Genomic DNA, 21,861 nt, shown 5'->3' with positions numbered 1-21,861 from the left:
CTGTTTCTCATCTAGTTTTTATTACAATACACAATTAGGCAACGTGGTGCAATGGAAAAGGAATGTTTGACTTGAAGTCAAATTCATTAGCTGTCCATAAGACTAATACAACAAATTAAAGGTCGTAAAACTTATGTGACAATATTGTTTAGGCAGTAACTACCTAACAAATCATCAAAAAAAATTTAATAACCACCTAATATCCCCCATTTACCATGTTTGACTTTAAAGTACTCCAGTGTTTGCCCACAAATGAAGTGTTTAAAGACATGGAGCGAAGTCTAAAGTTTCATGGCCAGCGTCAGCCCGTCTCCCACCATCAGCATGCTCAGAGTGACACGGATATCTCTGTGCAGCTTCTTGTTCAGCTTGTCGATGGCAACAGTGTCGGCATCGTTGGGAGATGGATTCAGGACCCTGCCTCCCCACAGCACCTAGAACGCCACAAACATTTATTATCCATAACATATATATATGTGTAAAAAGACGAACTTTTCTAATTTAGGGTGAAGCTCTCACATTGTCGATAGCAATGATGCCTCCTTTCCTCAACAGCAGCAGAGACTTCTCGTAATAATTGTCATAGTTAACTTTGTCTGCATCAATGAAGACAAAGTCAAACGTGTTGGCCTGCCCAGAGGAGAGGAGATCATCTGTTTAAAAAATGAAATGGAGAAATATTAATGGTTTTGTAGCAGTCAGCTAAAATCCTATTCATTTTATTTCAACATAAAGACTTTGTTTTTTATTATACTAGCATGTCAATAGCTAATATTACTTGTAATGCTTTCTGTGTGGACAAAAAAACAAAACAGGAAAGGCTGCTCTTGCGCTCTTACACCGCCCCTAGTGGAGAAAACCCCACTATTCGAGAACCATTTGTATACAACAAATTTATTGCAGAATAGGGCTCCCAGCCATGGATGGTCCCAAACGCCTCCAAATTGCACATATAGCTTGGTTACTAGTAGACCAAAGAAGTCTTGAGTTTTTAAGGCTGCAGTTTAAATGTATTTGCAAAGCTGTCAAAGTGAAGCCCTGGCATTTTATTACACCTCCCATATATTTAGGGAAGTTTTTCCGAAATTCAAGAAACACTTTAGATCTCCACATGGGGCAATTTAGTGTCACGGAGGCCTTATCAGGTCAAGGATCTCTGAACTAATGGCATACTGAAAAAATTCAAACTGTCTAAAATAATAATATACATAAACCATTGCGATGTAAAAAGCGCTGGAAAAACAAGTGGATTTAAGGAAAACTAGACTCTTAGATATTAGTTTGCGCTTCTCTAAGCTTCCAGATCGTCGTTTTTAAGTAAAATTATATTGTTTTTACTTCTCGGTTTTCTTGACACGCTCCAACAAAACTGGACCTCAAACAGATAATTTCTTCACAGTTCTGCAGCAGGAGAGCTCATTAACTGCTACTTCAACTCAAAGGTTGTGGCCGCTGCTGTTTAGCCCACCATCTTATTAAATACAATGATCACTGACACACCACAGAAACAGTATTGTTATATAACCTCAGTTAACAGGCCTGCAACCATTTGTCCTCACATTTTCAGGAACTAAATTGTTCCTGAAAGTGCACTGGCGCCTTAAATCACGCTGCTATTCAAAGCCAACTTATCCTCTCTTAACTATATTTGTCCGTTTTTAGGTATTACCTAATATGCAACGAAGCTAAGCAAGAGTCAAACTGAGCATACCTGGTGCTCTTATGAGAGTCTACATGGGAAGAACTTTTCAAGGTGTATTTAATCTTTTTAACTGAACCTTTTTCCCCAAGAAGTTTACACAGATACTTGAATCTATGGTCTCTAAAGTCCACTAAACCACATTTATAATAGGTTTAGCAACTGATAAGTGTGCGCTGACAACTCAAACAAGCTTTTATTACTTGAAAGCATTTCTTTATATTTCAACAACAGAAAAATACCATAAATGACACAAAGACTTCCAGTGTCGGGGGGGAATTAGGTGTAGAACAATTCCCTGTGATTTTCCTCAAGATCTGATGTACAATTCCAATCAAATTCATAAATCTTATCAAAGATATAAAGTACTGTACCGAGAGTTGTCAGGGCTGGTTGAATGCGAAGATCTATTTTATGCTCAACTCCAGCCTATAAGCAAAAAGACAAAGATTAATACAACAATAAGTAATCAGAAATTTTATCATTCTAACTGAGCCATAGCGTCATATTTATGCATTTAACAATATTATTATTTGTCCTAAGTAATATGTAATTTATGAAGAAAGAAAATTTTTGGTTTTCATTAACTGTAAGCCACAATATTAATAATAATAATAATAATAATAAAAAGCCCAGTAAATCCCTGTGTGTCATCTGAACCTATTAAGTGATTTTCACTTTTTAATTTATTTGGAAGCAGCAGTCAAATTCTGAAAGGAAATAGAAAAATTAAATTCATTCAGTTTAAAAAACACTTTATCAATCCTAAAGGGAAACTAAATGCACTCTTTTCCGTAACATCATACAATATAAAAAAAAAAAAAAACCCGGAAAGCCCCCTGCTGTGTTTAAACCGTCAGAATGGATGCCTACTGCACCTCTTTCCAGAACGGTTTGCCGATGTTGGTGTATTCTTCACTGATGTCGCACCCTACCACGACTCCGTCCTCAGGCAAGGCCAGTGCCATATTTAGAGTGTTGTAGCCAGTGTATACTCCTGTGGTTACAGGAAAACCGTCATAATGTCAAAATATGACAACACAAAAGGTGTTTAGAAGTGACTAAACAACTTCATATTCATAACCCTGTTTCATTTTATGGCCAAACTTCACTTTATGTTATAGGGATTGTATTCTTTTTAATTTTGAAAAGTTTATTTTAAAAAGGGACCATGTACAATTAAAACCTAAATGTTACCATTTGATGCATTGTATCAGAGTTAGGCAAAGGCTAATTTGCATCTGTAGTCCGTTTGGCAGGGCACAACTCATTAACTCCATGCCGTGTTCATCAGATAAAAAACAGCAAACATACAGAAGCAATATTTTTTCATTAAAAAAAATAATTCATACATACACAAAGCCAGTACCATGGACAGAGAAATTAATGGTTACAATGTTGAGAGCTTTTTAGTTGTTTATTTTTGATGTTCCTTATAGAAGCACAGGTCTTGATATCATCAGGAAGCGTGTTCCACTGTGCCGTGGCCTTTACTCAGAATGCAGACTGACCGAATGTTGAGGAGCGAAAGGGTATGAAAAAGGAGATGGTGTGCAAGCAATAAAAAATATACAAACAGGATTAAAACTAAGCAGAGTTTACTGCCAAGACTAAACACCAAACTTGCTTAAATCAGAGGCAACCGGACTTTCGTTCAGTTCTTTGTGAAAACGTTTCGACACATAACCAGGAGCCTTTATCCGTTCTGGTGGCTCACACTTGAGCAACTAGTAGTTGGTGCTCTGCTGTTTTTATGTGGCACCCAGAATTGACAAAGACTCCTGCATAGGCCTCGAAACACATTCAGAAAGAACTGAGCGAACGTCCGGTTGCCTCTGATTTAAGCCAGTTTGCTGTTGCGCTGACCCGGATAACTGAGAATCTGACCAGGCATGTCGCGCGACACGACTAAAGCTTTGCAAAGAAAAATAACAGACTTGCTTTGGTCACCTCATACTTTGTCTTCAAGGCAAAGGACAGTGACATTATTTTGGACGTCGTGATGCACGTTTCCTACTTACCAATCTCCAGTGCCTTCTTGGCTTGAATCAGTTTAGCCAAATTGGCCATGAACTGCGCCTGCTCGCAGGCCACCATCATGATGTTCCAGGAGTCCTGCATTGTCCTCTGAAAGCAGCGGTCGGAAACTGGTCACACAAAACTTCCTGAAACCTGATCATATCTGACAGCTCGCGAAAGCAGTATTCCAGACCTGCAGTACTCACCAGCCGGAGGTTCTTCAGAACCGGATGTTCCCTCAGCGAATGATTGAGCACATACTGCATCAGTGGGTTGTCTTTCCCCTCACCATGACTTTTGGAGATGCTCATTCTGAACGATTTTTTTTTTCCTGGGGGCAAACATCAAACAATAAGGATCTCAAGAGTCCAGACCTCGTCCAGCTGCATTGTCGTTTAGGGGCTGTTATTAAATTTAGATGTGATCCAAGCGAAATGACCTCAGAGCGGAAATGAAATTGGAGTATTTGAAGCAATAGACACAGCTATAAGAAAACATAAAAGAAGGAAATTGTTAGATTTAATGTTTAACGTGATTTAATGTTGCAGCTTTGGGGAATTACAGCAAATTGAGCAGAGACATGTATCTATTTTTTCCATAAAGAAAAAAAAAAAAGATTAAATCTTAATTTAATGATATACACTGGTACATCATCTTGACTGAATAATTTAAGTTTACTATACACAGCTTGTGTTTGTCCAAATATGTTTTTCAAGTCAATTTATAGAGAAAACTGGGTTACCTACCTGTATCTTACTTTCTTGAACCATGTTAAGCAACTCAATTGAAAGTCAAGTCCAAGGGGTAAATACTCATGTGCAAACAATGTGTTTAAATCTAAGGTATAAACAGAGTGGTTTAATAATGTTAGTAACCATTGGTTTAAATTTAAGGAAGATTGTGGCATTTGTAGGACTTTGAAACAGCAGTTACACATAAGAATACATAAATCTAAAGAACAGTTCTCATCTACAATGTAGATTAAAAACAGCAAAAAAACAAAAACAAAATAAATTTCTTTGAAGAGGAAAGAGTACGTTAACCTCCAAAAGGCATCTTTAGGCCAGTTACAGACAGAAAAGTTGAGTTTTAAAATGATAGTTTAAACACAAAATGTTTTTTTGCATTGTATTTCAAAGGAAGGTTTAGTTCCATCAAGTTTTAGTTCAAGGAGTCTTAGGGCATGTATAAAATCTGACATGAATGACTTCAGTTATAGTTTAAAAAAAATCTGTTTTATGCTTTTTATCACGTCTCATTGCAGATTGCAAATCACATTAACACACTTTTTTCAGGCAAAACAAATCAACGTGTCTTAGGAGAAATTAGACACACACACCTCTTATTTACCTTCATACTGAAATAAGATGCTCAAATTCACTGCAATCCAGGATTCTAACATGTAGGGGTCCTAACAGTTACGGTGCATGTAACCTAGCAACATAATATATGATGATGCGGTTCATAAAATATTAAGAGACAAAAGTCGAATCTGAAGAGTGAATTAACTGGAAACAAGATCTGAGTTTGCTCCAAGCCTCTGGCTCTTGTCTGGTTGTTGTTCTCAAGATGAAATCGGATCACTTCCTCTTTTTTTTTTGCTTGTTTTCTTGGCCCTCTGATGCACAACAAATCTAGACCTCAACACTGAATGCTTCTTTACAGGACTGCTGTAGGGGGGGCTCCATTAACAGGCGGCAACTAATCAGACTCGTTCTTTAATATATATATATATATGCTGTGAAAAATCCCTCGGGTAGGAAATAATGATAAAAGGAGAGGTTCGTGAAAAAGTGTTTGATCCATTACGGCTTTTTAGTTTTGGTTTTTTGTCACACCTAAATGTTTTAAATTGTGAAACAAGTGTCAACCTTAGTAAAAAGGAAAGGCAGCTTTCAAATGATAATTTAATTCATAAAGGCTATCCAAACAAACGCGGCCCTCTGGAAAGAAAGTAAATCATGAATTAACTACATTTCTTAGAAAACTGAGCTTAATTTCAAGCCAAACTCAGGCCTGATTATTTGATTTTTCTGCTTAAAACTATTCATTAAAAATTATATAATTACTGTACAAATCATGATTTTATAATTCCAGCTTTTCCATTTTAAATGTAACACTTTTTAGCTTTAACTGTGATATTTTTTCCCGCTCAACGTTATCCAACATTAGACAGCTCACAGTACTGCCACTCCAGAATTTCCCCATTGAGAGACTATAAAGGTGTTTCTTATCTTATTTCTTAGAACAGTCCACACCTAGAATAAATCTTAGAACTGAATGATGGAAACGTTTATAGCACCGTTTAATGAATAATTTAGGTTTACTAAGTGCATCCTTTGTTTGTATAGATTTGTCTTTCAAGTCCATTTACTATGACCACACAATTATTACCTTGGATATATAAACAGGAAAGGTTCAGTTGAAAATACAAGAGCATATTCCAGCTTCACCTATTAAACAGACAAATTCCAGAAGTAATTATTTGCAAACCAAGTATTTAAATAAATAAAAAAATTCACAGCTGTATTTGGAACTCAGATTTCTGTTTCAGGAGTACCAAAGCATTTATAAAATTAAAAATAAATGATTACTTCAAGTCCCCCAAAACAAAATGAGCGAGTTTCCTCCTTATACTTATTTAACAAATAAAAGTCTTAAATTTATCATTCTTTTCTTCTTGAAAAGCACACGCTTCCAAATTGTACATATGCAGTGCTGTAAAATAGTATGTGCACCTTTAAGGACTCTTCTGATTTTTGAAGTTTGTCTCCCTTAAATCAAATAATTGATAACATCAAACAAATAACCTGAATACATACAAAATACCGTTTTAAATCGTAGAGCAGGGTATCCTTCCCAGCAATGGCTCTTTTACTAAAGTTATGCAACAAATCCGTTGTTCACTCATCCAGGAGGTCACAAAATAACAGAACAAAGTCTAAAGCACTGTGGGTCTAACTTGTCCAAGTTAAGATCCGTGTTAAAGATAAAAAAAAAATAAAAAAAAAAACACAACACAGAACAAACTTTTTTGAAAATATCCTGTGGACTGATGGGACAAAAGTGAAACGTTTTGAAAGCTGTTTCCTATACATCTGCCACAAAGCTGCAACGAGACCATCATACCAGCAGTTAAACACGGTGGTGGCCGTATGATGATCTGGGGCTGCTTTGTTGCTTTATGACTCGGACAACTCGCTCTGAGGAAATCACGTACGGTACTCGAGTTGGACAGAGATCTGAAGCCGGACTCTGAATGGTTAAAGAACGAGGAAGGTTTTGGATTGGCCTATACAAAGTCCTGATTTAAATCCAAATCCTGGCGTTAAACAGGCTGATTACAGAGGAAAATCCTCCAATGTGGCTGAATTAAAACAAATACCCAAAGAACAGAAGGCCCAAAATACATCCAAAGGGATGTAAGATACTTAGTTATCACAATTACTCGATGACAGTCATAACAAGTTATTAGACTTAGGTGGTAATTACTTTTTCCACACAGGTGTTGGTTCGAGCCCCTTCATAAATGGAATTATTTGAAGATTGCTTTTTGTATTCACAAGCTACTACAATCTTGAAACGAAGCGTGAGCTAATTAAAGTGTTAATTACCGATTATGCACAGTTTATTACCATTTGTAACTCGCATTTAAAACTGATGTAACTTAAAACATCAGTTACGCTCAATTAGATGAAATAAAATAATAAAAAAATCAGCAGTAAAATATTTCTCCTCGACGAAAATTCTAATCTGATTTTTATTAGACATAACAAATCCTTATTTCCTCGAACTTTTATTTACCCACCCGCTCCTGTTCCTGGAAGGTTACCTTGCAAATACCTGGCAAAGCCCTGACTGCATGGACAGATAATCAGACAGAGCTGAACTCCTCTCTTCAGCACTTACCGAAGAAATATCCTGCGACAAAAACAACCCCGAGAGCGAGAGAGCCTACCAGAGCCTCTTTGGAAACGTTGCGATAAGACATGTTTGTAAAGACCGAGGAGATCCACGGGGGATTACGCGCAGCGGGGCAGCGCAGGCTCTTCCGGGTTGCCTCGGCGCCGTACCGTAATGCTGCCAGGAAAGGCGCAAAGGTGTCCGTCGTTTCGCACACAACCCTAATGTGCCTAACAGGGAAGGATGCCCGAAGAACAATGATCAGAGGGAATAAAAACGGAAGGAGTCGTGCGTAATCAAACGCGCTCGGCAGCATTTATCGGCTGAAAAGTCACGACGGGAAGTGTAAAATGCAGATTCCTTCAAAATAAAAACGAACTCACCACTTTTAAAGACAGCAGGACTCCTTTCTCTGTGCTGCAGACAGCCACTGAGGCGATTCCTGCTTAAATGAACCCTGCACTCATGGTCAGTTGTGTGTACGTAATACCGGCCATCATGTGATCTGGTGCAGGTTTGATGATAGGGCTGTAGCGAACACACGCCCCCCGACAGATCCGAAGTTCTGGGCATATGAATAACCAATTTATTGGGAAATGCATTTGAGGTTTTAATGCAGTCCAGATTTTCAGAGTTGTGAGTTCAGCACCTTAAGCACAAGGGATTTTTAAGAAAGTGTCGTTCAATAACAATTGTATAAAATACTTATAAAAAAACATATTTATCTGAATTGATTTAATTAATTTATCTGTGTATGAGGAGGGAAATTGTATGTGACAAACACAAAGTCGTGCAAAGGTGAATTGGAAGGAAAACAATGCATTGCTTCATTTTTAAAAAAATATAATAATACTAATAATAATAGTACATTTTATTTCAAGCGCCATTCAAAACACTCAAGGTCACTGTACATGTAAAAACAATAAATGGTAAAAGCAGTTGTCATAATTAAAAGAAACAACACAAATTACACAGAGGAAAGTAATATAAAATCATAATGAAAAGGCAATCTTGAACATGTGGGTTTTGAGTTTGGATTTGAACACAGGTAAAGACTCGGTATTGCAGATGTCAGGGGGGAGAGAATTCCAGAGTGTGGGCGCGGAACGTGAAAAAGCTCTGCTCCCCATGGTTTTAAGACGGGCTGAAGGAACAACTAAGTGAGTAGTAGAAGAAGATCTAAGTATGCGGGAGGGAGTAGAAATTTGAAGTAAATCAGAAAGGTATGGAGGGGAGAGATTGTGAATAACTTTAAAAGTAAGTAGGAGGATTTTGAACTGAATTCTATACTTCACAGGTAGCCAGTGGAGCTGCTGCAGGACTGGGGTGATGTGATGAAAAGAGGGGGTTCTAGAAATGATGCGAGCTGCTGAGTTTTGTACTGACTGAAGCTTGTGAATGGATTTTTGAGGAAGACCGAAAAGAAGAGAATTACAGTAATCAATGCGGGAAGTGACCAGACTATGAACAAGAGTGCAGGTGGAGCTAGTGGAGAGAGAGGGGCGAAGGCGATTGATATTGCGTAAGTGAAAGTAAGCGGAGCGGGTAAGGTTGTTAATGTGAGAGGAGAAGGACAAGGTGCTATCAAGGATGACACCCAGACTCTTGACCTGAGGTGAGGGGGAAATTATGGAGTTGTCAAATAAAAGGGAGAAACTGTCAGCTTTGGATAAATTAGATTTTGTTCCCACTAAGAGGATTTCGGTCTTGTCATTATTCAATTTAAGAAAGTTGGAGGTGAATCACGATTTTATTTCGGTTAAGCAGGAGATTAATGAAGGAGGTGGGAGTGAAGAGTTTGGTGTACAAGAAAGATAGAGCTGGGTGTCATCCGCATAACAGTGAAAATTGATGTTGAATTTCCTAAAGATATTGCCAAGGGGGAGAATGTAGATGATAAAAAGTAGGGGTCCTAGAACAGAGCCTTGGGGAACACCGGTGGTAACTGGAGAGGAGTTGGAACGATATGACTTAATCTGAACAAACTGAGTGCGGCCAGAAAGATAGGATTGAAACCAGGCTAGGGGAGTGTGAGTGATGCCAATTGTATAAGGTCGATGGAGTAGGGTAGAGTGTTTTAAAATATATAATCCTTAAACATGCCACATTCATTTGAATCTGAGCCCCTTTATTCTGATACCCCTAAATAAAACCCAGTTTAACCAACTGCTGCGGGAAGTGAGCTACTTGGGGCGACTGTGGCTTGATGGGTTGAGTAGTCGTCTGGCAACCAGAAGGTTGTGGGTTCGATTCCAGCTTCCCCTTGCTACATGTCGCTGTGCCCTTGGGCAAGGCACTTAACCCCAAGTTGCCTACCGAGCTGCGTCTTGGTGTATAAATGTGTGCGCGTTAGTGAGAGCGACTGGGTGAATGTGGCTATAGTGTACAGCGCTTTGGTTGGTCAGCATGACTGGAAAAGCGCTATATAAGTTCAGTCCATTTACCATTTACCATTTACTTTACCACCTGGTGAAGATGGTGGAGTCTCCAGGAGTAACAGATCAGTCGGTGTCAATCCTTCAAGATCGTTTGGCTCTGTGGAGGCTTTGGTTATTGGGCAGCTATTAAGTAGCTTCCACTTGACAATAATTATGCCTTCTTCATCTAGATGTTGCATCTTTAAGGTGGACGTGAACCAGCAGGAGGATTGAATGTCCCCTTGATTCCCCTCTGAAGAAGGACAGTATTGATTTGTGACTGGTTCCATTCCTGGATAGATGTTCTTGACTCACACGCTCAGCTCCGATGAAGTTCCTCCCATTGTCTGAACCGAAGCTCTTGAACTTGACCACGCCTTGCTATGAAACGTCGGAGAGCATTTATGAGGGAGTTTGTGTCGGGTGAAGCTGCAACTTCGATATGGATAGCTCTGATTGCAAGGCAGGTGAAAACATACACCATACATGTTTTCGCAATACTTCTGCTCCTCACGTCAAAGTTACCAAAACAATGTACCCCAAGATGGGTAAAGCGGGGTTCATCCAGAGGTATTCGATCAGGCGGTGAGTCCGACATCTGCTGGAGAATTGGTATTGCATTTATTCTTGGACATATATACACATTTGTGAGCATAATTCTTCTGATTGCAGAACTAGCTTTGGTAATCCATTACTTCTCTCAGTCAACTTGGATAGCATGTAATTACGCCCATCTTGTCCTGTCTGTTGATGGCTGCCACTCAGAAGAAGGTCTTTGCTAATATTATGGGGGGTTTAGAATCCACAGGCATAAATTATGATCTTCTCAGCCGACCACCAACTCTCAGAATCCCGTCTTCTACCACTGGACAGAGTTTACGAACATGACTAGCAGCTTTTACATGATTGCCTTCATTAAGCCTTGAGCTCTCCTAATGGCGTACCGCGCACGTGACGTCACCGTCTCAAGAGCAACGCCCCTTTTGCCGCTTAGGTAGGGCACACAGGAGAGAACGCACGGATAACCCAGCTATTACAAGCGCAACAGAACCAGCGATATGACCGACTTTACAGCCGTTAAACTTTCCCAAGACGATGTCCCAGGCACACGGTTTACTGGTCGCACTGTCGAAGAACACACCAACCTTCAGCTCAAACGATGGCTTGAGGTTCGAGGGCTTAAAAAGACTGGAAAACTGGCCGAGTTGATGAACGGTAAGCTCTGTTTTTTTTCCTGCGCGGCGATCATGGCAGCGTCGGCCGTTTTTTTTTTTTGTTGTTTGCAATCACCGTCCAGGAATGGGTATATGTTTAATGTTTGTCTCATTTGAAATGTTTTTGAGTAAGCTATCCTGGTAGCAGACTATCAAGTTAGCGCCTGCTACCATGACAGCCTATATGCGATCATGGTAGCAGGCGCTTCTTTATTAACATGTCGGCCACCAAAATACTCTTACCTTGACTTGATGTCGCTGGAATTGGGTCAGGATGTTCTTCAGTTGGGCCCTTTCCTCCGACAAAATGCTTGCTACATATGTAGGCCGACCGCCCCGGTGTACCAAGCGCACACATTTCTCCTTGGCAGTCTTGAAGAAAACATCCTTCATATGCGGCCGATCAGCGTAACTCGAGTCGCTGTTGCACGTTCCATAGCAACAATGTTTAAAAACCATGGTCTTAGATTTGTGTTACGTCCCGCTACCTCTCACTCTGGCTCGTTTTCTCTGTCTTCTCATTGAGAGAAGATAGGGGTCGTAATAAACATGGTACGGTGAATAAGAGGAAGCGGTGAACAAAAAAACAAACAAAACAAAAAAAAACGGGCACCTGACGGAACACACAGTGTGGTGGGGGCTTACCTTAGATTTATGATCAGAGTTCCCCAACCAACTGATGAGGAAGGGCGAGCCCTAGCGATCCTCGTCCATCAGACGCTCCGTTCAATAGTTTATTTTCTTTTTTCTCTTTGGTTCTTAATATGCAGGTAGTTTTCTTCTTTTCCTTAAAAATACACCACTCGTGGTTCTTCAATGGTTATTCCTAGCTGGCATGCAACTCTCCCGGTGCTTTTCCTTGTTAGCGTCCAGCCGGTTTCCCAAACAAATCAAACAAAACGAAACAAACTTAATTCCGGCCAAAACATCCGACGCTCCCCTCTGGGTAGATCCTTCCCGAGGTGAAGGTACTCTTCTTTTTTGCAGAGCCTTCCCGCACCGTCCTTTCAATTAATCGTATTTTCAAAAAGTCCGCTGCCGCTGCAGCCTCCTTCACTGCCTCGCTTGTCACAAGAACCACCATCACCCACAGGTGTGACACCAGTCCAGCTAAATGCTTGATTGGCAATGCCCCGCCCCCTCCACCAGTGAACCGTCAAAGGTGCAAAATAAATAAATAAAAATAAAACAACAAACAAGTCGCCAGGGAACGAAGAAAAAAAAATAGCAACATGTAACATTTGGAAAAAGCAGTCGTTTTAACGAGTAAAACCTAGGCTAACGCACGTCTCTTTTAAAGCAAAACAGCGGCAGGTTTCCGGAGTTTGCCCCACTGCGTACCACGTGATGTGACGTCATCGTGATGTTACGTTTCTAAAAATAGCTCGTTCTCGGTACCCCATTCAATTCATTTCAATATTATTTAAATAGCGCCAATTCATGAAACACGTCATCTCGAGGCACTTTACAAAGTCAAAATCAGTCGGATTATACAGATTGGTCAAAAATGTCCTATATAAGGGAACCAGTTGATTGCTTCAAAGTCCCGACAAGCAGCATTCACTCCTGAAGAAGATCAGAAGTTTATGGAATCCGTTACAAGCGCTGTAAAGCAACGGGATGGTCATTATCAGATCAGATTACCTTTTAGGGAGAAAAATCTTATAATGCCAAACAACATGAAGTTGGTGGAGCAGCGAGTTTTACAGCTGAAGAAAAGGCTTCAAATGAATCCTTCCTGTCACATGGACTATGTTGCCTCCATGGATGACCTCATTATTAAAGACTTTGCTTAAAGGGTGGCTGAAGAAGTGTAATGTGGCGATGAAAGAGCGTGGTATATCCCACATCATGGGATCTATCATCCTATGAAAGAAAAGATTGTGGAGCCTGTTTTCAAGGCGCATCGCTTCAATGCACAGTAGCTATATGGTACCGATTTGACCAATTCATTAATCAGGGTGGTGACATGATGGTGAACCAGTGGTGATCGCGGCAGATATAGAGTCAGTGTTTCATCAGATGAAAGTTCCAGCACAAGATGCAGAATCACTGAGATTCCTATGGTTGCCAGAGGGGAATCTAAATAAAGAGAGGATGCTTGGAGATGAACGTGTATCCAGTCTGATGCATTCAAATTTAAGATCATAATCAAAGACAGACCACTCACAAGAAAAGGAATCTCATCCATTGTCAGTTCCATCTATGATCATTTAGGAATAATAAGCCCTATTGTTTTGGTCGCAAAGAAAATCTTGAATGATCTCAGCAAAAGAGCATATGACTGGGATGACATCATTCCTTGACTGTGAAGGAAGTAGAGACGGCTGAGTTGGAAATTATAAAGTTTTGCCAAAAAAAAATCCCAATCTTCTCCAGAAAGTCCTCAACCTTCCTCTGTGTTACATTCTGCTGCTGCCAGAGCTCCTCCAGATTCACCACTGACAGTCTGTTCACACTTAATTCTGGCAGCTCCTCATCCACTGCATTTAGACTTTCTCCTGTAAGTGGTTTATTAACAGTCCAGCCAAGCATGGGTCTAACTGCATAAGGATCATCTTTAACACTACATAGAACTTCCAGAGGTTCTAACGCTTTAGGAACATTTGTTCCTAACAGCGACTCAATGCCAGCCTCTTACTCAAGTGGATGAACGTGCTTCAAATATGGCCAGCCTTGTATATCCTGTTGTGTAGGGATATTTCCTCTATATACAGGCATGCACTCTTCGGTGTAGGTTCTTGGAAGGCAAGGCAGGTTTATTTATATAGCACTTTTTAGCAACAAGACGATTCAAAGCTCACAGTTCAGTCACTTCCAAACCCACAACCAAATGGCCTTTTCCTGTTCCATTGTTCTTAAAAGTATCTGAGTTTTTCTTCCAGTCAGGCTAAAATTATGTATCAAGTTCTCTGTGCAGAAAACTGCTGTACGTCCCCAATCCAAAAAAGCACAAGTTGAAAACGGTCCTGCTGCCTTTGGTTGCTTTAACTTGCACCGGAAAGATGTAGGCCATAGGCTGAAGCTCAAAATGAGGCTAGAAATAGGATTTCGCTCCACTAACCTGGGGACTACTTTTCGACAGCAGTTTTCCAATCTTAAATATGTACTCGAGCTGGGGAAAAAAGTTCTCCATGGGATTCCTGCCAGTATTTGAGAAAATGGGTGCCAAAGGTGGCAGTTTACCCAAAAAAGTGACAAATTTGGGTCTTCTACCATTTTCAAACCCTTGTAACTTTTTTATTATTCAGGCGATCGGACTCAAAATTATGATTCCTACAGACATTCATACTTACTCAGAGCTTATAAAGCGGCAATGTTCTGCGTGCTTTAAGTAAGGAGTTATTCTAAATGAAAAAATACACTTTTTAACAATTTCACAATTGCCCATAATATATCTTTATTGCACATGAAAACTGCAATTCTTTGAATTTTCAATTGAAAAACTCTAATAACAAGATCTCCTTTTGTGTCTGGTTAACTAATAACTATGAAAAGTGGTGTGAATTTTATCACCTAGCACAGTGATTCCCAACCTGGGGTCCGTGCCCCCCTAGGGGGGGCGCCAGAGATCACAGGGGGGGCGCAGAGCTTTCTCTGCTTTGAGGTGATGAAAATTATGGTTAAAAAAAAGAAAAGAAAATTATGGTTGTGATCATAATTAAAAAATCTGCACACCCAAATCGATTTTACAATATTTAGAAATTGTATTAAATATTTTGGTCCAAGGTTGAATAATTTTTGGTTCACGCGTGTCAGTGCAACATCCGGGTCCCGCGGATAGGCAAAAACAGTACTGTTCTTGTCTACTACATGACAAAACGGGTGATTTAGAGCGTACTTTTAGTTAGTTTATTTTTCTAAACAATGCCTACGACTTGTTGTGCTCCCGGTTGCACAGAGAGGCATTCCAAATCGTTGGATGTACGTTTCTTTCATTTACCGAAGGAGGAAGGACGAAGAAAGAAATGGATATTTTCAATGAAAAGAGCGCAGACAGACACAATGGACTGGGGGAGCCAACATACTACGACAGAATTTGCAGTCTACACTTCATCTCCGGTAAATACAACTTAATTCTGCTCTAGTCATTGTTCTACTTAAATAGCGGCGGAGGGGAGGTGGCTATCGCTACACGGGCCGGAGAAGCGGAGTCGATGCGCAGCAGCCGCTGTCTGCTGCTCCAGACAGCGGCTCCATTACGCCCCCTGTTCACGCGCGCTAGTACGTCTGTGTTTACGTTGCAATGTCGCCCACACACCCACCCATTTTAACAAGACAAAAACACCAAAATAATCCTTTGTATATGTCGCGGTACGAAACCCTTGGCCAGCATTTCACAGACTCGCTCCGTCCCTTCAGGCTTTTGCTGTGTGGATCTGGCAATCTGATACCATCAACTTACTCTTAAAACCATCTTGTGATACGTTATCTAACAAAGAAAAATACGTGGAGAACTCGTCAGCGACACACTATCAACTGTAGTTAAAGTTGTAAACTTCATCAAAGCTCGCCCTTCTAACAAAAGACTTTTTGCCCAGCTGTGCGAGGACAAAGCGCATCAAACACTGCTGCTACACACCGAGGTGAGGTGGTTTTCGCGTGGACTCGTGCTTGTGCGTTTTATTGAGCTACAAGAAAAATAAAAGAATTCATCCAAGATCACAATCGGCCACTCTTTGAACAACTGACTGATGCGTTTTGGATCAAATCGGCTTATCTGGCAGACACATTCACTTTGTTCAACGAAACAAACAAGCGGATGCAGGGGCCAGAATCGAACATCATGCTTTGCAAAAACGCCCTGGACGCTTTTGTGCGCAAACTGGAATACAGAGTCACTAAAATGTCAAAGGGGGACTTGCAGCATTTCCCGCTGCTGCTGAAACAGTCTGGTGGCGCCGTGCGTGCGTCTTTGCGCACGGAGTTTACGCGGCACATGAACCTTCTCCGCGATGAGATTCAGAGCCGCTTTGCCGACATGGACCAGTATTTATCCAGAGAATCGTGGGTGTTGGAACCCTACGTTTCCACCCCGAAGGACGTAGAATACATCGGCTGTGAAGATGAGCTTTGTGACCTTCAAGCTGATTCCGTGTCCAAAAGATATTTCCAGGAAAAAGGATTTAAAAAGTTCTGGATTGCCAAAAGACACGCTGTAGCTCCCACACTGGCCAAACACGCAACAACCAGGGTTATTCTCCCATTTAGCACTACATACCTGTCTGAAGCAGCTTTCAGCGCGCTATTAACAATAAAAACTAAAGTCAGAAACAGACTCGATGTTCACTAGGACTTTAGACTAGCTATCACAACAATCAAACCTGACATCGCATCCCTGGTCAAAAATATGCAAGCTCAAGGTACCCATTAGTAACTGAACAAATAAGAAGTAAAAAAAGTTTTAAGTTTAGTACTGGTTTCTGAAACTGTTGTATAATTTTATTTTTTAAGCCAGTAGTTGAGTGTGTATAATCACATGGGACTGTTTTTTTTTTTTTTTTTTAGTTTATACTTTATGCATGTTTGTAAATTAGAACTGGAAAATATATTGAAAATGTGGACATGCTCATGAAAGTTAAGCTTAGGTTTGAAGTTTATATGTTAGCTCTCTTTTTTGGAGTTTGTAGTTAATTTCTGTGCACTGTACACCCGTTGACATAAAAAATACATTATTAATCAAAAATAATAAGAACAAAATTACATAGCTGCCATTTATTCTTTATTTTTCAAATAAATAAATGTTCATTACAAATCACTTTAATCTTTTGATACGTTTGTGCGGGCCTGTGTAAGGCTTGGGGGTGCTTGGCTTGTCTTGGACTTCAGCAGGGGGGGCTTTAAGAAATAAAGGTTGGGAACCACTGACCTAGCAGACCAGTTACAATATTGGAAGCAAAATTTTACACAGCTAAAATTTGAACAGTGAAAACTAGGCACAAAGACATTTCTGTTTTTAAACAATGACTTTTGTTGGACCCAGCAAGAGATGTTAAACTGTTTAGGATCACTTCAGGTTGTTACGACTTCAGAATTAGAGATTAGAGATTAGAGATTTTGGGGTTTGATTTCTACCTTTTGAGGATAAATAAATAATATCTTGGCAGATTGACAGTAAACGAAGATCAACCTCCTCCGATACATTAACCATGTTAGATAATGTCAATTCATCACTTACACCTATGCACCAAGCAAGTAAATTATACAGTTCAATTGGCACAATCTTTCTAGCTGAGGAAATATTTAGATCCTCAAATGTAGGAGGCCAATTGGCACTCATTTTAGGGGCACTCTTAACTGCTTGTTTAAGAATTATACCTGCACTATCAATGGTTCTGGTATGGTCTCGTTGTGCTGCATATGTACGACCTTCCTGAACTGTCTCTCCACCACTCGACAAAGTATCTTGCGATCCTGATGACTCAGTTTCAGTTGATGAACCCTTGTTGAGAAGTCCTGTAGCTTCTGTAAAAACCATTTCACTCAGGTTTTTCCTCAGAGGCTTGTAGAAATTTAGTTGGGGAAAGTCTTGCCTCAGTCTTTTCTTCAGAAGATCTGATCTGTGAAAAAGTTACAAGGAATAATAAATATATGCTGATGTGAATAATATCAAAATCTATTAATGAATCATAATTCTATTAATGAATCATAATTACCTGTAACTTCCATGACCATGGTGTTCTCGTATCATTTTCTGGAACAGGGAAGAGAGCTTTTTCATCCTGAAGATTTCCTGTTTTTTAATCAACTGTGCCCGAATTATTTTGTCACAAAATTCTGTGTACAGTGGCATACTCCCAGGCTTTTGGCATCCTGTGTGAAACAATGCAAAATACAGATTAGTTAAAATGCTTACTCAATCTTAAAATTAACAATGATAGAATATCTCATTCAATAAAATTTTATGGTTAAAATGTTTTATGTAAAACTGCATCCAAATGTTTATTCTACATTATTTACTACAATATAATTTCTCTATAAACTGGGCTTCATTTGTAAGAATAATCAACTTTCAAAAACGTTTAACCCCAGAATGTAACCCTACCATCAATATAAGGTTCACTCTCAAGTATTTGTATTTCACATATATTCTACTTGAATTATCTGAAATTCACCTTTCATCACTTGTTGTAGCCACCAGAAATCTTGTACATTCTTTGTAGCACCGTTTGTGGTACCGCACTTCAATTGCGACACAATCTTTTCCACGTACATCCTTGAGGATGGATTCGTCCATTTTCAGTTCAGCTGCTTTAACCAAACTCCCTAGCAAAGAGAGAGTTAAAAAAAGTTTAATCATAAACCAGCTGCCAACAAATAATATAAAATACCTTTTCTCTGTTTTATGAGACTGAACTGGTAGTTGGGTGACAAATTTAAAATCTAACCATTATTTGACAAATGAATGAATTGCCTATCATCACTTCAAGTTCATAATAATGCCTTTTATTATTATTGAGGCCCTACACATAGCCTTCATACGCCTTTTTCATAATGATATGAGCAGGCTTGGGCTGGCACCAATTACACATGCATTTTTTTTTATTACTTTTTCTTTTGGTTATAAGCCACAAACAAAGATGCAGTCTGCAAATTATCTACTCACCAGCATTTATAGTTTCTGCTTGGACCAATTTATCTTTCTTTGTCATGTGTCCTTCTTTCACAAAGCGGTCAAGCCTCTTGCAAATTATACAGACAGCAGGAAGTACATTGCCAGACCTCGATGATTTAGTCGTGGATCTCAACCGTTTTGGAGATGGTGGCCGGCTAGTCGTGGACGTGGTTGTGGAAGATTCGTGATCAGAATCAGAACCATTGTTGTCACCACCAGATGCTCCCCGTTTTTCTGCTAGTTTTTCAGCACTGGCAATTCGTTTCTTATGGATGAAACGTCTATAACAAGTTGGATGAAAACCAAGTTTGTGTACCTCCATGAAGCCAGGAAGAGTTTCGTCTGGACAAGCCAGGGTTGATGTGGAATCATCATCGTTGTTATTTTTGGCGAACTCGTCATCGTGTACACATACAGCCTCCGCTAACGTGCGGTCGATTCTGTCAATTTCTAGCCACTTACGGGCACATACAACCGGCTTCTTCCAACGAACAACTGTTAGTGGCTGTGTCCGTTCTTTGTCCACCGATGATATGTGTGTGGGATGCGTATATAATCCTCATTTTTCTGGCGTTTTTTGTCTGATCCAACGGGAATACGCTGCTCCACGGGAGAGGCCATGTTTGTTGTTGTTGTTTTCTTTCCGCTCGAAGTGCGAGAGCGTACCTGAATGACGCGCTCTGATTGGCTAACGGCTAGGCGGCTTGATTCGAGTGTAGATTAGCGGTGTGATTACGGTGTGATCAGGCTACCGATATAGTTACACTTTTAAGTAATTACTGTAAAAATACTGGCGCAAAGCGATTGGAGAACTTTTGGTTATGGGCTCAAAATTCACTTAGGATTTTATTGTAGGTGTCATTTAGTAGTCCCTAAATAGGTGGAGCGAACCTGAACGATACAGGCTTCAGCCTATGGCCTAGATGGGACGTTTGCAATTCTGATGGCCAGCCCCTGTTAAGCCACTTGACACGAGTGTGTCGTCTACGACACCCTTTGGCTGCCTATCCATGAGGTCAGAGGCGCTTTGGTTTTTGTTGGGAATATTTTCTATTTCTTTTATTGTGTTAATGAGTTATTGGGTTTGTCGTCATATATTTACTGGAATATGTATGTGAGGTGGTTAGTGTTGTAGCTTTATCGTTTGTTTGTTTGTGTCCTTCACTATCTTCTGCCATTCTAGGAGACCAGCAGAAGACAGCAAACATGTTGTGTTGATAATGATACAAGGAATTTGTGTAACTGTGATGCACCCAGTTATCTGTGATACTTGTGACCCATTCCCTGAGTAGTGAATGGTCTGCATCAGGTGCCTGGAAGAGATATGATTAAATCATGCTATGTTATCTTGGATGTCATTGTTCCCCTACTTCAGGAGTGAACGCTGCTTGTCGGGACTTTGAAGCAATCAACTGGTTCCCTTATATAGGACATTTTTGACCAATCTGTATAATCTGACTGATTTGGACTTTGTAAAGTGCCTCGAGATGACGTGTTTCATGAATTGGCGCTATATAAATAAAATAAAATTTAATTGAATTGAATTGAATCTTCTCCAGAAAGTCCTCAACCTTCCTCTGTGTTACATTTAGATTCGTAAAGGAGCAGATCTCTGTCGTTTCTCCTCTCGAGAGCAAAATTAACGTGTGTATTCTTTCTTACTAACTTTTTTTTTTTTACTTTTGAATTACAGAAATTAATTAAACTTCTTGAAGGTGTTACTATTTATTGAGATGTGTATTCATGTATTAATTTTCTCCTTTTTAACTAAAACTTCATCTGAAATCCTGAAACATTAAGTGAAGATTGGGTTCAATATTTTTTTCCCTTTTTCTTTAAATAATATTCCGTTTCTGTATACAACAATGCCATACCAAGCAACAAGATCTTCACTGAGGAACAAAATAGTGTATCCTGTTTAAAAGAAAGATTAAAGTGCAATATCTTTCAACCACCGCATGGGGGAGCTGCAGTACTTACAGTCCCTCCACCTGCGGCGGCCGAAAATGCTGGGCAAGGAGGCAACAGGTAAGTTTTACTTTTACTGACGAGGACTAAATAAACTGCAACAAACTGGTCTAGGACTGAAAAAGCCTCGGTAGGACCCGAGGACGAGACCAGCAAAGTAATGGTGGGAATATGCGGGAACTGGGAAGTTAATGGGGGACAAAAGGTGAGGTGATTACTAAATGAGAGCAGGTGTGAGCGAAACAAACGGAGATCCGAGCAGCTAAAAAAAGAGAATAAATTAAAAGTAATACATCACAGCATGACAAACGGAACCGCCAAAAATATGTAGACCTTAATAAAAGGGAAACAAATCCATATTTCTGAAACGGTCAAACTTTAGTTCATCAACTGATGTCATATATATATATATATATATATATATATATATATATATATATATATATATATATATATATATATATATATATATATATAATTAAACCGTTCTCACCATGAAGCCTGGTAAATTTCTCCATAAACCGTCGAGTTGTTCAAACAGAGCAAAGTGTTGCCATGAAACTTCAGATCCACCGCCTGTAGCTCGACTGCCCCCTTCTGGTTAAATGTATGAACTGAGTGCTATCAAAGACATGAATTACTCATAAAAAATAGTAGACCTCGGGTGTTTGGATACATTAGTTTTGGTTTTATTTAGGTAGTGATATATATTTTTTTATTTTATTTGGTACAATATCCATAATGCAAACTAAAGATGTTCACATTAATGAGATTCCACGGTTTTAGCCTCAAAACGATATATATATATATATATATATATATATATATATATATATATATATATATATATATATATATATATATATATATATATATATATTCTTACATTCACTGTCAGGTTACCTTTTTAGGCAAGTAGTGTTAGAAAGGCTCCGAAATGTGAACTTATATCACATTTTGCGCCAGGATTTTTAACTTTGATTATTGAGCAGGGTGTAAATGATTTTCATAATGCCCCTTTTTCAT

The 21,861-nt window shown here is 39.5% G+C and overlaps 1 protein-coding gene and 2 long non-coding RNA genes across 6 annotated transcripts in view; 1 reads left to right on the top strand and 2 right to left on the bottom strand.

The window, feature by feature from the left end:
- Position 1: 1 nt before the first annotated feature.
- Positions 2–21,427, bottom strand: LOC105928231 (catechol O-methyltransferase domain-containing protein 1). Of its 3 annotated transcripts, none has more exons than XM_012865391.3 (7): positions 21,329–21,427; positions 3,925–4,049; positions 3,721–3,826; positions 2,578–2,696; positions 2,074–2,128; positions 520–653; positions 2–434 (listed from the first exon to the last, which is right to left on the bottom strand). In XM_012865391.3, exons 1-7 carry the CDS (start codon positions 21,351–21,353, stop codon positions 282–284), a joined length of 717 nt encoding a protein of 238 aa, XP_012720845.2. In that variant the 5' UTR covers positions 21,354–21,427; the 3' UTR covers positions 2–281. The 3 variants fall into 3 exon arrangements, with proteins under 3 accessions (XP_012720845.2, XP_012720844.2, XP_021173643.2); XM_012865390.3 differs by lacking the exon at positions 21,329–21,427 and adding an exon at positions 7,628–7,771; XM_021317968.2 differs by lacking the exon at positions 21,329–21,427 and adding an exon at positions 6,113–6,171.
- On the bottom strand, positions 14,262–19,575 carry LOC118564341. Of its 2 annotated transcripts, XR_004931781.1 has the most exons (5): positions 18,859–19,575; positions 18,368–18,518; positions 17,909–18,065; positions 17,122–17,812; positions 14,262–14,768 (listed from the first exon to the last, which is right to left on the bottom strand). It is a non-coding gene; the product is annotated as an uncharacterized LOC118564341 (long non-coding RNA). The 2 variants fall into 2 exon arrangements; XR_004931780.1 differs by lacking the exon at positions 14,262–14,768 and having other exon boundaries at positions 16,741–17,812; positions 18,859–19,384.
- Positions 20,835–21,861, top strand: part of LOC105928232 — a 36,886-nt gene continuing 35,859 nt past the window's right edge. The window contains exon 1 of the long non-coding RNA XR_002428318.2: positions 20,835–20,895. This is a non-coding gene — a long non-coding RNA (uncharacterized LOC105928232). The remainder of the gene's footprint in view (positions 20,896–21,861) is intronic.

This window comes from Fundulus heteroclitus, chromosome 10, assembly GCF_011125445.2.
Source record: "Fundulus heteroclitus isolate FHET01 chromosome 10, MU-UCD_Fhet_4.1, whole genome shotgun sequence".
Taxonomy (NCBI): Eukaryota; Metazoa; Chordata; class Actinopteri; order Cyprinodontiformes; family Fundulidae; genus Fundulus; species Fundulus heteroclitus.
The sequence above is the reverse complement of the archived record's forward strand: the minus strand, read 5'-3'. Positions and strand labels throughout refer to the sequence as shown.